This window comes from Dama dama, chromosome 1, assembly GCF_033118175.1.
Source record: "Dama dama isolate Ldn47 chromosome 1, ASM3311817v1, whole genome shotgun sequence".
Classification (NCBI taxonomy): Eukaryota; Metazoa; Chordata; class Mammalia; order Artiodactyla; family Cervidae; genus Dama; species Dama dama.
Window position 1 is genome coordinate 24,711,663 of NC_083681.1, and position 12,325 is coordinate 24,723,987.

General features: G+C 44.2%; 1 protein-coding gene across 5 annotated transcripts in view; it reads left to right on the forward strand.

Annotated features, from left to right (window-relative positions):
- Positions 1–12,325, forward strand: part of NCAM1 (neural cell adhesion molecule 1) — a 348,410-nt gene that overhangs the window by 282,713 nt on the left and 53,372 nt on the right. For all 5 annotated transcript variants that reach the window (XM_061144838.1, XM_061144856.1, XM_061144847.1 and 2 more), the window contains exon 8: positions 7,637–7,779. In XM_061144838.1, the coding sequence (XP_061000821.1) occupies positions 7,637–7,779 (143 nt within the window). The remainder of the gene's footprint in view (positions 1–7,636; positions 7,780–12,325) is intronic.

A 12,325-nucleotide genomic window follows, 5' to 3' on the forward strand; every position in this document is an offset into this window, starting at 1 on the left:
GAGGGAGATAAATATATACGCCTATAAATTATAGTAAATGATGTTGGTTAGCAACATCTGAGTACCTGCCATAAGTCCAGCCATTGCCAAGGTTACAAAGATGAATAACATACACTCTGTTTTCATCAGTGGGTTCATAGGCTAACACAGATAATCATAAAATTGTTAGTGACAACCCATTATGATGACTTCATAATAACAGTATCCCTTATGAGTATAAAGTAGGAAGTGGCAAATAGATTCAAGGGATTAGATCTGATAGACAGAGTGTCTGAAGAACTATGGACAGAGGTTCATAAGATCGTACAGGAGGCAGTGATCAAAACCATCTCCAAGAAAAAGAAATGCAAAAAGGCCAAGTGGCTGTCTGAAGAGGCCTTACAAAGAGCTGAGAAAAGAAGAGAAGTGAAAGGCAAAGGAGAAAAGGAAAGATGTACCCATTTGAATGCAGAGTTCCAAAGAATAGCAAGGAGAGATAAGAAAGTCTTCCTCAGTGATCAATGCTAAGAAATAGAGGAAAACAATAGAATGGGAAAGACTAGAGATCTCTTCAAGAAAATGAGAAATACTGAGGAAACATTTCATGCAAAGATGGGCACAATAAAGGACAGAAATGGTATGGACCTAACAGAAGCAAAACATATTAAGAAGAGGTGGCAAGAATACACAGAAGAACTACACAAAAAGATTTTAAAGACCCAGGTAACCATGATGGTGTGATCACTCACCCAGAGCCAGACATCTTGGAGTGCAAAGTCAAGTGGGCCTTAGGCAGCATCGCTACAAACAAAGACAGGGGAGATGATGGAATTCCAGTTGAGCTATTTCTAATCCTAAAAGATAGTGTTGTGAAAGTGCTGCACTCAGTATGCCAGCAAATTTGGAAAACCCAGCAGTGGCCACAGGACTAAAAGGTCAGTTTTCATTCCAGTACCAAAGAAAGGCAACATCAAAGAATGTTCAAACTACCCCACAGTTGCACTCATTTCACATGCTAGCAAAGTAATTCTCAAAATTCTCCAAGCTAGGCCTCAACAGTATGTGAACCGAGAACTTCCAGGTGTTCAATCTGGATTTAGAAAGGCAGAGGAACCAGAGATCAAATTGCCAACATCCGTTGGATCATTGAAAATGCAAGCGAATACCAGAAAAATATCTACTTCTGCTTTATTGGCTATGCCAAAGCCTTTGTGTGGATCACAACAAACTGTGGAAAATTCTTAAAGAGATGAGAATACCAGACCACCATACTTGCCTCCTGAGAAACCTGTATTCAGGTCAAGCAACAGTCAGAACCAGACATGGAACAGCAGACTGGTTCCAAATTGGGAAAGGAGTATGTCAAGGCTGTATATTGTCACCCTGCTTATTTAACTTCTCTGCAGAGTACATCATGTGAAATGCCAGGCTGAATGAAGCACAAGCTGGAATCAAGATTGCCAGGAGAAATATCAATAACCTCAGAAATGTAGACACCACCTTTATAGCAGAAAGCGAAGAGGAACTAAAGGACTTCTTGATGAAGAGGAGAATGGGTGAAAGAGGAGAATGAAAAAGCTGGCTTAAAACTCAGCATTCAAAAAACTAAGATCCTGGCATCCAGTCCTATCACTTCATGGCAAATAGATGGGGAAACAGTGGAAACAGTGACAGACTTTTTTGGAGGGGGACTCCAAAATCTCTGCAGATGGTGATTGCAGCCATGAAATTAAAAGACGCTCCTTGGAAGAAAAACTATGACCAACCTAGCTAGCATATTAAAAAATAGAGACATTACTTTGCTGACAAAGGTCCATCTAGTCAAAGCTATGGCTTTTCCACTGGTCACGTATGGATGTGAGAGTTGGATCGGTAAAGAAGGGTAAGTGCCAAAGAATTGGTGCTTTTGAACTGTGGTGTTGGAGAAGACTCTTGAGAGTCCCTTGGACTGCAAGGAGATCCAACCAGTCCATCCTAAAGGAGATCAGTCCTGGGTGTTCATTGGAAGCAGTAATGCTGAAACTGAAGCTCCAGTACTATGGCCACCTGACTGGAAGAGTTGACTCGCTGGAAAAGACCCTGATGCTGGGAAAGATTGAGGGCAGGAGGAGAAGGGGCGACAGAGGATGAGATGGTTGGATGGCATCACCGACTCGATGGACATGAGTTTCAGCAAACTCCGGGAGATGGAGAAGGACAGGGAAGCCTGGCGTGCATCCACGGAGTTGCAAAAATGTAGGCACAACTGAGCGACTGAACACAGCAACAAATAGCAACAGGCACAGTGTTTTACAGGAAAAGATTTGTTGTCTGGTCCTGTGTGACAGCCGTTAGGGAAGTCTTCAAAGACGGTACTGCGTTTCCCAAGTGGGAGCTGCCCAGATGCGGGAGGGGTGGACGAGCCTTTCAAGCCCTGCTGCGCAGGCACCGAGGCGGCTGGAAGAGCCCCCGTGCTGAAGGTGAACTCCTTGTGGCCCGGGATTGTGTCCGCTGTACTCACAGACCTACCCTCAGTGTCAGCATCAGCGTCAACTTCCTCAGTGGGACATCAGCTGGCATAAAAGAGATACCAGTGTTTGAATAAAGGAGGGCATCGTAATTAGCTTTATAGGGATGAAGCATAATCTCTATGGCAGGGAGATGGATGTGGAAACATGTAATCATTTGTCTTTAGGAAATTCCTTTAGATAGCAGCCCCATAAGGTAATAATAAATAATAGTGCCCAACACAAAGTGAGCACGTATAATGTGCCTAACACAAAGTGAGCACGTATAATGTGCCTAACACTGTGAGAGGTACTATCCATAAATGAGCTTTTAACCTCATCACAATCCTACAAAGGAGATTTAACTTTTATCCCTATCATGCAAATGAGGAAATTGAGCACAGCGTGATCAGGTCTCCTACCCAAGGAACCAGGACTCAAACCCAAGCTTTCGTGTCCATTCTCTGGGCCAGCGATGGTGATCACTCTTCCACGAAACCCAGTTTACCACGTATTGCATCAGATCTCTGTACAGAGTGACTCGTGATTAGCAGACTCTGCCTTTACCTCCATGGCTCATGTGGTTTCTCTGTGGCCATACACTCAGTTCTAACTCGGCTAGTTAAGGACAGATCTTCGCTTCTGTTCCAGGCCTCTCCGGGGGTGATGGCTGCCCAGGAAGGAGGAGCGGGCAGTGTCAACAGCCGTGTGAGGTCATGCTAGAGTGAAGAGGGTGGGTAAGGTCCAGGGAAGGAGGGAAGGAGGCAGAAGAGATAGGAGGCAGGAGCTGTGGCAGGGCACAATTTGTCTTTCCACCCTCCCCCCTGCATCGCACCCACACGCACACACATGCTCACACACAGTCTCTCACACACACACTCACACTCACTCACTCCACTGCCACAGTTCTTCCCCAAGACTACAGCTGAGAGAATGTTTGTTCGGCCACCCAGTAAAGCGAACAAAGAGATGTGAGTGATTCCTGCAGAGACAAGTTAAGAGAATCATAGTGATAGCTTACGGTGAATGGTGTCAGATTCGTGATCTCTGAAGAAGATTTAACTTCAGGGCCAGGGGCCAGGCTTGATCACTCAAGAGCTTTTGTGTAGCAGAGTTTCATTAAAGTACAGCAAGGGACAGAGAAAGCTTCTGACATCGACCTCAGAAGGGGGATGGAGAGTGCCCCCCTTGCTAAGGTTGGCAAGGGAGTTATACGCTTTTTTAATTAGTTATTACAATAAATCAAAAGAATGTCTCAAGGTTGTAAAGATCTTACTAGACCCATTGCCATAATTTACATTTTAAGATAACAGGATTAGCCAGAAGGTTTTCAGGAAGGAGAAACTGCCCTCAAGCAGGGTACATTGTTGTTATGTAAGCCTTAGTACAGAGTTTAAACTGAGTTGTTTGTTGTGAAACCATCAGTTCCGGGCTTAAAGAAAAAAACACTTTATGCGACTAAGAGGAAGGAATGTAGAGGGAAAAAAGATGTTTGTCCTTTCCTCCTCCTTGAGAATTCCAGACCCCTATCTCCGCTTTGAGAACCCTAGATCCCTTTCTCCTTCTCGGGACCCCGGACTTCCTATCAACCTGCCTAGGAATTGACGCGCTCAATAGATGTGTATGTCTAATCCATATTAGATGTGGACATGAATTTGAGCAAACTCCAGGAGACAGTGAAGGACAGAGGAGCCTGGTGGGTTTTAGTCGATGGTATCGCAGAGTCAGACACTCAGTGACTGAACAATAACAGCAGCGGATGTCTAATTCAGGTCCACACTTCTCTGCAACATCCGGAGCAGAGTTCACATGGCCTCCTTGGAGTAACCTGGTCCCCGTATATGCCCTCCTTTCTCTCTTCATTCCACATTCTTGGTCTCATTTCTCTCCTCCTCCTTCCGGCCTCTCCCAGGGGTTTAGGAGATCAGTGGTAGGGCCTGGGAGCCAGGTGAGGTGGGGCCAACTAGGTGGAACTTCATCTTTCCCCAGCCCCTTTCTCCTTCTCCTTGGCCTTCTGGCTTGCCATCAGGGACCAGCATTAGGGGAGATATGGAGTAGGTTTCCAAGAAGCAGCAGGGTCACAGCAGTGAGGTAGAAGAGGAAAGAAGCCTGCAACTTAGACAGTGAAGACATGTGCAGAACTGTGGCTTCAAGAAGGGCTGGCAATGAGTGTGCAAGGGCTATATCCAAATTAAGGACTACCATAATTGTCCTAAGCAATACCATCTTTTCCTAAAACAGGGACATGTTCCAGCATGCGCTGCCCTAGTTATCAACCAGAAGCTCTTTTAACTAAGCCCATCCTATCTACCTTTAAACTTGGCAGTGCATTTCCACTGCTTCTCCTGCCATGGGACCTTCTGAAGAAGTAGTTTTGTCTCAACAAATTCTTATTATGCTTCTGCCAATGCTCTCGAGGTCTGTGCTGCTCTCTGGGCTTGGACTGAGGCAAGTTCACCAATGGGCAGAAGCTTTGCTTAGCTGACCCCTTAGGACCAAAGCAGCCCATGTGAGTTACAGTGAAAGACAAACAGGTACCTGAAGGAAAGGGCAGCTGGTCACACCTAGCATCTCAGTGCAGGGGAGCAGAGGCCCTGGAGCCCTCCTCGGACCTCCAGGCGCCTGGGCTGGAGTGAGAGTGGGTGAGTGGGTCCTCAGTGGCAGATGCAGAGCCATTGATGTACTGGGTGGAGAAAGCAGGCATGCCTAGAAAACTCGCAAGCACAGCTGTGCTCACAGTGGGGGGCCCATAGGGACAGGTGCAATGGGTCAGTCTAAGGCATTAAATCCCATAGCGGCAGGTGAAGAACAGAACAGAGATCCAAAGTCAAGGGCCAACAACAGTGCAAGTACCATTTGCAGATAAAACCTGAAGAGATTCTTCTAGACGCTGGTGTGCAGAAGGAGGGACTCTCTCCTGAGCAGAGTGACCCCACACTGTCCCTGTCTGCTCAAGGATGCCCGTTGTCCCAGAGTAATTATTTATAGCGTGTCTTTCCCTCTCAAGAAGGCCCCGATTTGGACAATAAATTATATTGTTATCCTGTTTCCAAGGCAGCATTCTAAGGCTTCAGTTAGTTCCAAGAGTAGCTTGCTTCTGGGGTGCAGAAAGGATTAAGTTAATGGCGAGTAGCCTGCTTTCCTTCCAACAGCCTCTGTAGACCATACAAAATTAGCCATTGTTAATAATGATTTAGTAAGAATATATTTTGCCTTGTTGTAAAGACTTATACAGGGCACCCTTTATAACCATCTGGGAAATGGAGTCACCAAGACCAAATATTCTTCATAGGTGTTAACTGTCCGTGATCTGCTGCTAACTTTTGCTGCTAGGACAAAGTGCTGGGGGGCAGGACAATATCCACAAACACTGTCTGGATCACAGTGTCCACATAGCTTTCTGGGAGCTGCCCTCGGACCCCAGACCACCGTGAGAGTTCAGTGACTTCAGTTGTTTGGCTGATTTTTTTTTTAACTTTTCAATTTGTCATTTTTAACAGAAAAGAAATGCAACTTTTATTTTACCTCTGTAAAACCTCTTCTTCAACAAAAACACTTAATACTTATTCCATCCAGCATGGGTTGTAAGTTCCTTGGAAGTTTTGTTGATCAAGATAGACACAGAACCTTCCTGGAGGAAAACCTCACTCATGTGGGCTCCATTAAATTTGTTCAAATTTGTGATCATTTGGCCTCATTGAATTAGACGTGCCTTGATGCTAACCTTCAAAAAGGATTTGCTCTAAGCAGGCTGTTAGGACAGATAAGCTGTAGGAGAATATTTGAACGATATGGGTCATTTCATATAGAAGTAGATATTTGCTATGGAAAATGCACAGCTCCATCACTGTTTTCTGTTTATTAAAATAGAATCAAGGCCTCAACTTGGAGGATATATAATAGGCAGTAGTTTTATTAGCCTACTTGAAGTTACCGTATGAATTTGAATATAAAGCAAATGCAGTCCTTTCAAAAATTTTCCATACTTCGAATTTATTTATTATGTGTTTATCTAGCCTGGCTTTTTTCTCTATTAGTGAAATAAGTTACATTTGTGCAGTGCTGTCTTTTCGATGGAAGGTTTAGTGATTTCAGAGTATAATTGTTTTAAATTGGGAAAATTCAATTTTCTCTAATGTTTTAACATTTAAACTCAGCCGTGAATGCCTGCGCTTTCTTGCGTTACCCAAAACATTTGGAAATGAACTCATCTCAACTCATCTTCTTCCCCAGCCACTCCCCAGCCCCCAGAAGGTCACCCACCACATTTCCTTACTCGAGTTAATGCTAGCACAGCCCTCCGAGGTGCTCAGAATCTCCTGAGTCATTTGGTCTCCTCATCCCTCCTTTGGATTCTCCCCATCTCTACTTGCACTCCATTCACTTCCACTTCCTGCAAAGCTTTCCTTCAGCATCTCTCTGGAAGCTGCCCCTTCTCTATTCCCCTAGAGACAATGTTCAGGATCATATTGCATCATATCTGGAGGGATTCCACGGTTTCCAGGTTGGTTTCTCCACCTTCAGGCTTTCTCCATCTTTAATTTTTCCCGGATTAACCTTCCTCTAACGCAAATGAGCATTCATTCCTCTGACCAAACACCGTGAGGGGGCCAGCAGGCACAGGATAAAATTCAAGCAAGCGTTGTCACCGGATGATCAAGACACTGTCTGCCTGGATCCAGTGCTGTCTCCCACTGCTTTGAGGCACAAGCCCATGGACCGTGACACTCTGCTCTCTTCCCCACTCTGTCCTCACACGTTCTTGCTTCCTTGCTTTCATTCACATGGCTTTCCACCCTCAGAATGACTGTGTCCCCGCTAAGTTCTACCTCCTGAAAGTCTCACAACCCAGCCCCAAGGCTGTCTTCTTTTGAAGACTCAGCTGGAGGCGGGCCGATCCTCTGCTCAGGCCTTTGCACCATTGTGCTCGTTGCTGTCACCGTACAGGACTACAGGATGCTGTTGTTACTATTGTTGCTTTGGTGTTGACACATACCTGCTTCATTGTCAGCTCCCCGGGGAGTTCAGCTCGTTATCTTGTGCAACACCTAGAACAGGGCTTTAGGCTTCATAAGTTAATAACCTCATTGGATAGGTGCATTTATAATTCAAACCTGGAAAGCTAAAAATACATCATCAGGTAAACTCACAGAAATGTTCTCTGTTTTCAGCAAAACCCAAAATCACCTACGTAGAGAACCAGACTGCCATGGAACTAGAGGAACAGGTCACTCTTACCTGTGAAGCCTCGGGAGACCCCATTCCCTCAATCACCTGGAGGACATCCACCCGAAACATCAGCAGCGAAGAAAAGGTATAATATCACCCAAGAGTTTCAGGGCCGTGGAACTCAGACCCGACCCGGGCTGAGTCTGCTCCATGGCCAACCCTCTTCAGTGAACCAGAAAATAGGATGGGGTCACTGGAGGTCCCCACCAGGTTCTGTGGGCCCCCTCCTCCCGCCTGCCCTGGCTGTGGCCTACTCAGCATCCCCTTGAGATGGAGGAGGCACAGTTCCTTGCATGGATCTGCAGAGATGTCATGTTAGTGGGTGTGGGTAAGTTAGACATCCCGAGGAGGATGGGGATAGGGATTCTCCAGTGCACAGTTATGGAGCTGGGGAGGAAGAGGGGGAAACTGAGATCCTGGTGCCCTAGGTGCTGTTAGCTTCACCACAGGAGCGCCCAAGGAAATGTCTCCCAGAACTAATAGGGGTCAGAATGAGCCTATTAATTCTTTTCCTTGTGATGTGTATATTCATGCTCCACATGCACTATATGCACAAAAGCTTGGTTGCCTTTGTGTCTGCCTGTATTCTCAGTCACATTTGGGTATCATTTTGTTCTCAAGGCAAAAATAATTAGCAGTTTCTACATGAGGATGATTACGCCAGGTTCTGCAAGATAGTCTCTGAGAACTGAAAAGCACTGCAGCAACGTTCCTGGCAAATTTAAAGGACTCGTAAGATATAGATTCCAAGCACATGGATTTATAGGTCGCCGGAAATCTGTCTTTATTATTGACAATATATGAAAATTGAGGCAACCCCATACTGGGCAGCCTTTGCTATTGAGTGGGCCTAAAGGCAGGAGGAGGAAGAAGCTTGGTTTTAAAGCAACTTAAACCGTCTCATGGCACTTCTCCAATCTCTTTTCATATATCCTGCAGTAATGGGCTTCATTTTAGTTAGCCACAACTTTGTCACCTATTCAGGAGTAATGGCCATAGCCTTAAAGAACATTTATAATGGATTGCTGATTGACCGGAATGTCAGAAAAGGATAGATCATCACTCTTCTGTCTGCATAAGGAAATCCCTAGAGAGAGTAGACTCAAATAAAGCTAAAAAGGGAGAGTGTGAAATTTCAGAGCCAAATTTGGAATTTCCATTTGAGCAACTGATTTCTCTACTACTAATAGAAGACAAAGCTAAATCAAGAGGAACAGAAATTGCTGTTCCAAAAAAAATCCATTATTTTTTGCAAGTTTTACCTCCAGAGTTGAATTCAGCTTAACCGAAACTCAGCTGAGGAACTGCTAAGTATTTTTGAAACTTGCATATGCTGTTTGATATTGTGAAAACCAACTGAATTAAGTAACGTGGTGTTTACTTGGATACTTTCTTTATCAACATTGGAATTAAACCCTCAGCTCAGATTTTTAACTCCCATCATGTGTGTTACATGGATTGAATGTACATCTCAGGGCTCAAACCACAGGGCTGCCACTTGGAGGATTTCTCTGTATCAAGCTTGAGAGTAGATTTGTCCAGAATGACCCAGTGTATGTCTCTGACCTAAAGTGAAGGACAGAAACAACATCTACCAGATTAATGATGGTTTTAAATTCTATATCTTTTCTAGGAATAGCTCAGCAGCCAAGCTAGACCAGAAAGGTTATTGTGATTTGTGCCTACCTCAAGTCCTTTAATAGGTAGATACTTCTGGCTTGTACCTGTGAATTCATTTTTACAGAATGAGAACAAAAAACCAGTCACTAATACACCCTCATACTTCCTAAATATTAAAACCAAACGTGTCCAGCAGAGACCATCTCAAGCCAAGGAGGCTTTGCATAATTCAGTTATCAGTGTAGATCATTAGTCTCAGTCTGAGAAAGTATTTAAGCCCAGCTACATAGCTTGTGTTGTACTTTCTTTTACTATGGACTGCCTTCAAGTGACATTACTGAAACATGAATGAGTCTTCCAAACTGGCCAGTGATGTAACCCCCGATCAGCATATTTGCCTAAATGAAACTCTGTAGAGAAAAGTTGCCATTTCTATTAATTACATATTGACATCAAAACAGCCTGGCAGTCATCTTACACTGGGAGTGGCTAAAACTTTAGAAAACAGAGATGGCCTATTTGTGAGCCAGTTGATCTCCAAATAGTAAATGTTACTTTTATCTGGCAGCCACTCCTCATTGTCTCCTGCGTCTGAAGTTGCATGATAAATAATTAGGTATCAAGATGATTGTCAGAGTCACAGAACTGTAGGAGCCGAGGCAAGCCATTTTCTTTTGCAAGTCAAGATTATGCACTGAGCTAAGAATAGACAGTTGTGTCTACCAGGAAGGGCAGGAGGGCTCCTGAGAAGTAGATCCCATGACCTGCAAGAATCCCAGAAGGTTGGAAAGAAGCCTCCTTTGGAGGTTGTCTCATCTCACTGCCAGAAAGTCCCTTAACCCCTGCTTGAAGGGCGACAGCGTCAGTCCTCTGCAGGGCAAGAGGTAGCCCCAATGCTCAAGAGGGCTTGCTGCTTCCCAGCCTTGCCGCCCTGCCACTGGGTCCCTTGCGTGGGAACTGCTAACCAGCCCTCCGGTGTTTCTCTAGTCAGTCCTCTGACCCTGTGACACTTCCGGTTATTTTCCTGCTGCTCTTACCTTATGGCCTTCATACCCTTCGCCTTTCCGGTCGTCCTGTACTAGAGAGCTTCCCTTCACTAGCGTCCCCTCTCAGTTGGCAGCACCCAGTGCAGCGGTCCTCCTCGCTTATTGCTCGCTTGGTCTGGACATGGACATCATGCAGTCAGCATCATGTTAGCCCTTTCGTAGCGTCCTCATTCCATTGTCTCCTATTGAGCTTGTGGTCAGCTAAAAGACCCAGCTCGTTTTGGTATGAACTGCATTTAAGCCACATATCCCCTGTCCTGTCCTGATGCAATTGATTGCCTAACCGATAATGCTGAATTTTATATTTATTTCTATTAAAAATTGTTTTGTTTGTTGCAACCCAGTATTTTTCAACGGGGGTCAGGATGACAGTTTGGGAAGACTTTCTTCACTGAGACTGTCCTGTGCATTGTAAGATATTTCGCACCACTGCTCTTTTGCCTTTAGGTGTTAGTAACCACCTCTAATCGTTCTGATTACCAAAAAGTCACATAAACACTCCTTGGCTTGAGAATGACCATGTTAGTCCATCTTGCTGACCAGTCAGGACTGGTTTTCATCAGAACTGTCCTTAGAGGTCTTTGGGTCCACAGTATTTCAGCCAGTGGGGGCTCCCTCTTTCATTTATGTGTGTTAAAAGTAATGGGGTCTAACAGTCAATGATGACCCAGATCTAAGTCCAAGACCCAAGAGCAGGTATTTCAGCCTTCCCCATACAACTGCTGTCCAGCATCTGTATTAGCTGTTGCTTCCAACCTTGTATGAATACTTATTTGAAATATCTTTGTCCAAGTCCTTGATAAAAATATTGACTGGGACAAAATCAAGTACTGAGCCCTTAGAATGCCACCGGGGGTCAATGGCTCAGAAGTAGAGGGCATAATGCCATGGTGCTCTCTAATGATCCTGATGACTTTCTTGGGAGGCTCAATGCTTCCTTTAATAAAGTTAGTGACAGTAGACACTGATTAAGTACAGCTTTCTCTTTTGCTTCACTGCTTAGTTGAGTCTAGTATATATCCTTTTTAAGAGGAGGGAGAGCAAAAGCTTTCAACCATGGAATTGTGGTGACTTTCTAATGGAATACTGATGTTCTTCATTCAAAAAAGATGAAAAAAAAAAAAGCAAAAAAAAAGTACAATGAGCCCAAAAGTCACATCATATCTTTGATAATGTCTAGCTTTAGTCCAATCACTCATTTCAGATTGATTATAATCAATCTGTTAGGCTTTAATTAGTTGAGTTGGTTTCACTCAACAACTGATAATAGCTAGGCTAAGGTTGGGGCACTAAGATCATTAGGGAAGATCATCTGTCTGAAAGTTAATCCATTTCTTAGTGGTCACTAATATGTTGGCCAAAATTTTTGAACATTGTGATGGGTCAGTTTGATCTCTGTGTATGGAGGTCATTGTGATACCAAGAAGGTTTGTGCATCCACATCATTTTATTACTCATCCTATTCAGACTCATTTTTTAAATTGCCGGGTATTTTAAAGACTCGCAGTAAGTGGCACTAAAGTCCAGGTACTATTTATTTACTGAATGAGACCCCTAGATGGTGATTTGCACCCTCTCTCCCTGACAGAACAGTCCATTGTCTGCTCATTTGAAAATCTCTAGGCCTTTGAAGAGACTGAGAAAGAAAGGCTAGTAAAACCTTAATGTCTAAGGAGAAGGAGAGGCACAAAGTGTTGAGATCAGAAGAGACAGAAATAAGTAAAGGGCATTTCATGAACCTTGTATCTTGAGTTGACAGAGTATCCTACAAAAAAGAGAAACCTTTTGAAACTCTGGATTCCTTGGAGACTGAAGTCTTTTCATCAGGAAGAACTCCTCATTCAGTACAAATCAGGTGCTTACTCTTAAACACTGGATAAGGTGCCTGCACTGAGCAGTTAGAGTCTTTTATCTAGGATGTGGACAGAAGACTAACAGGGAAAGCCTAGGATAAGTGTCTATCAC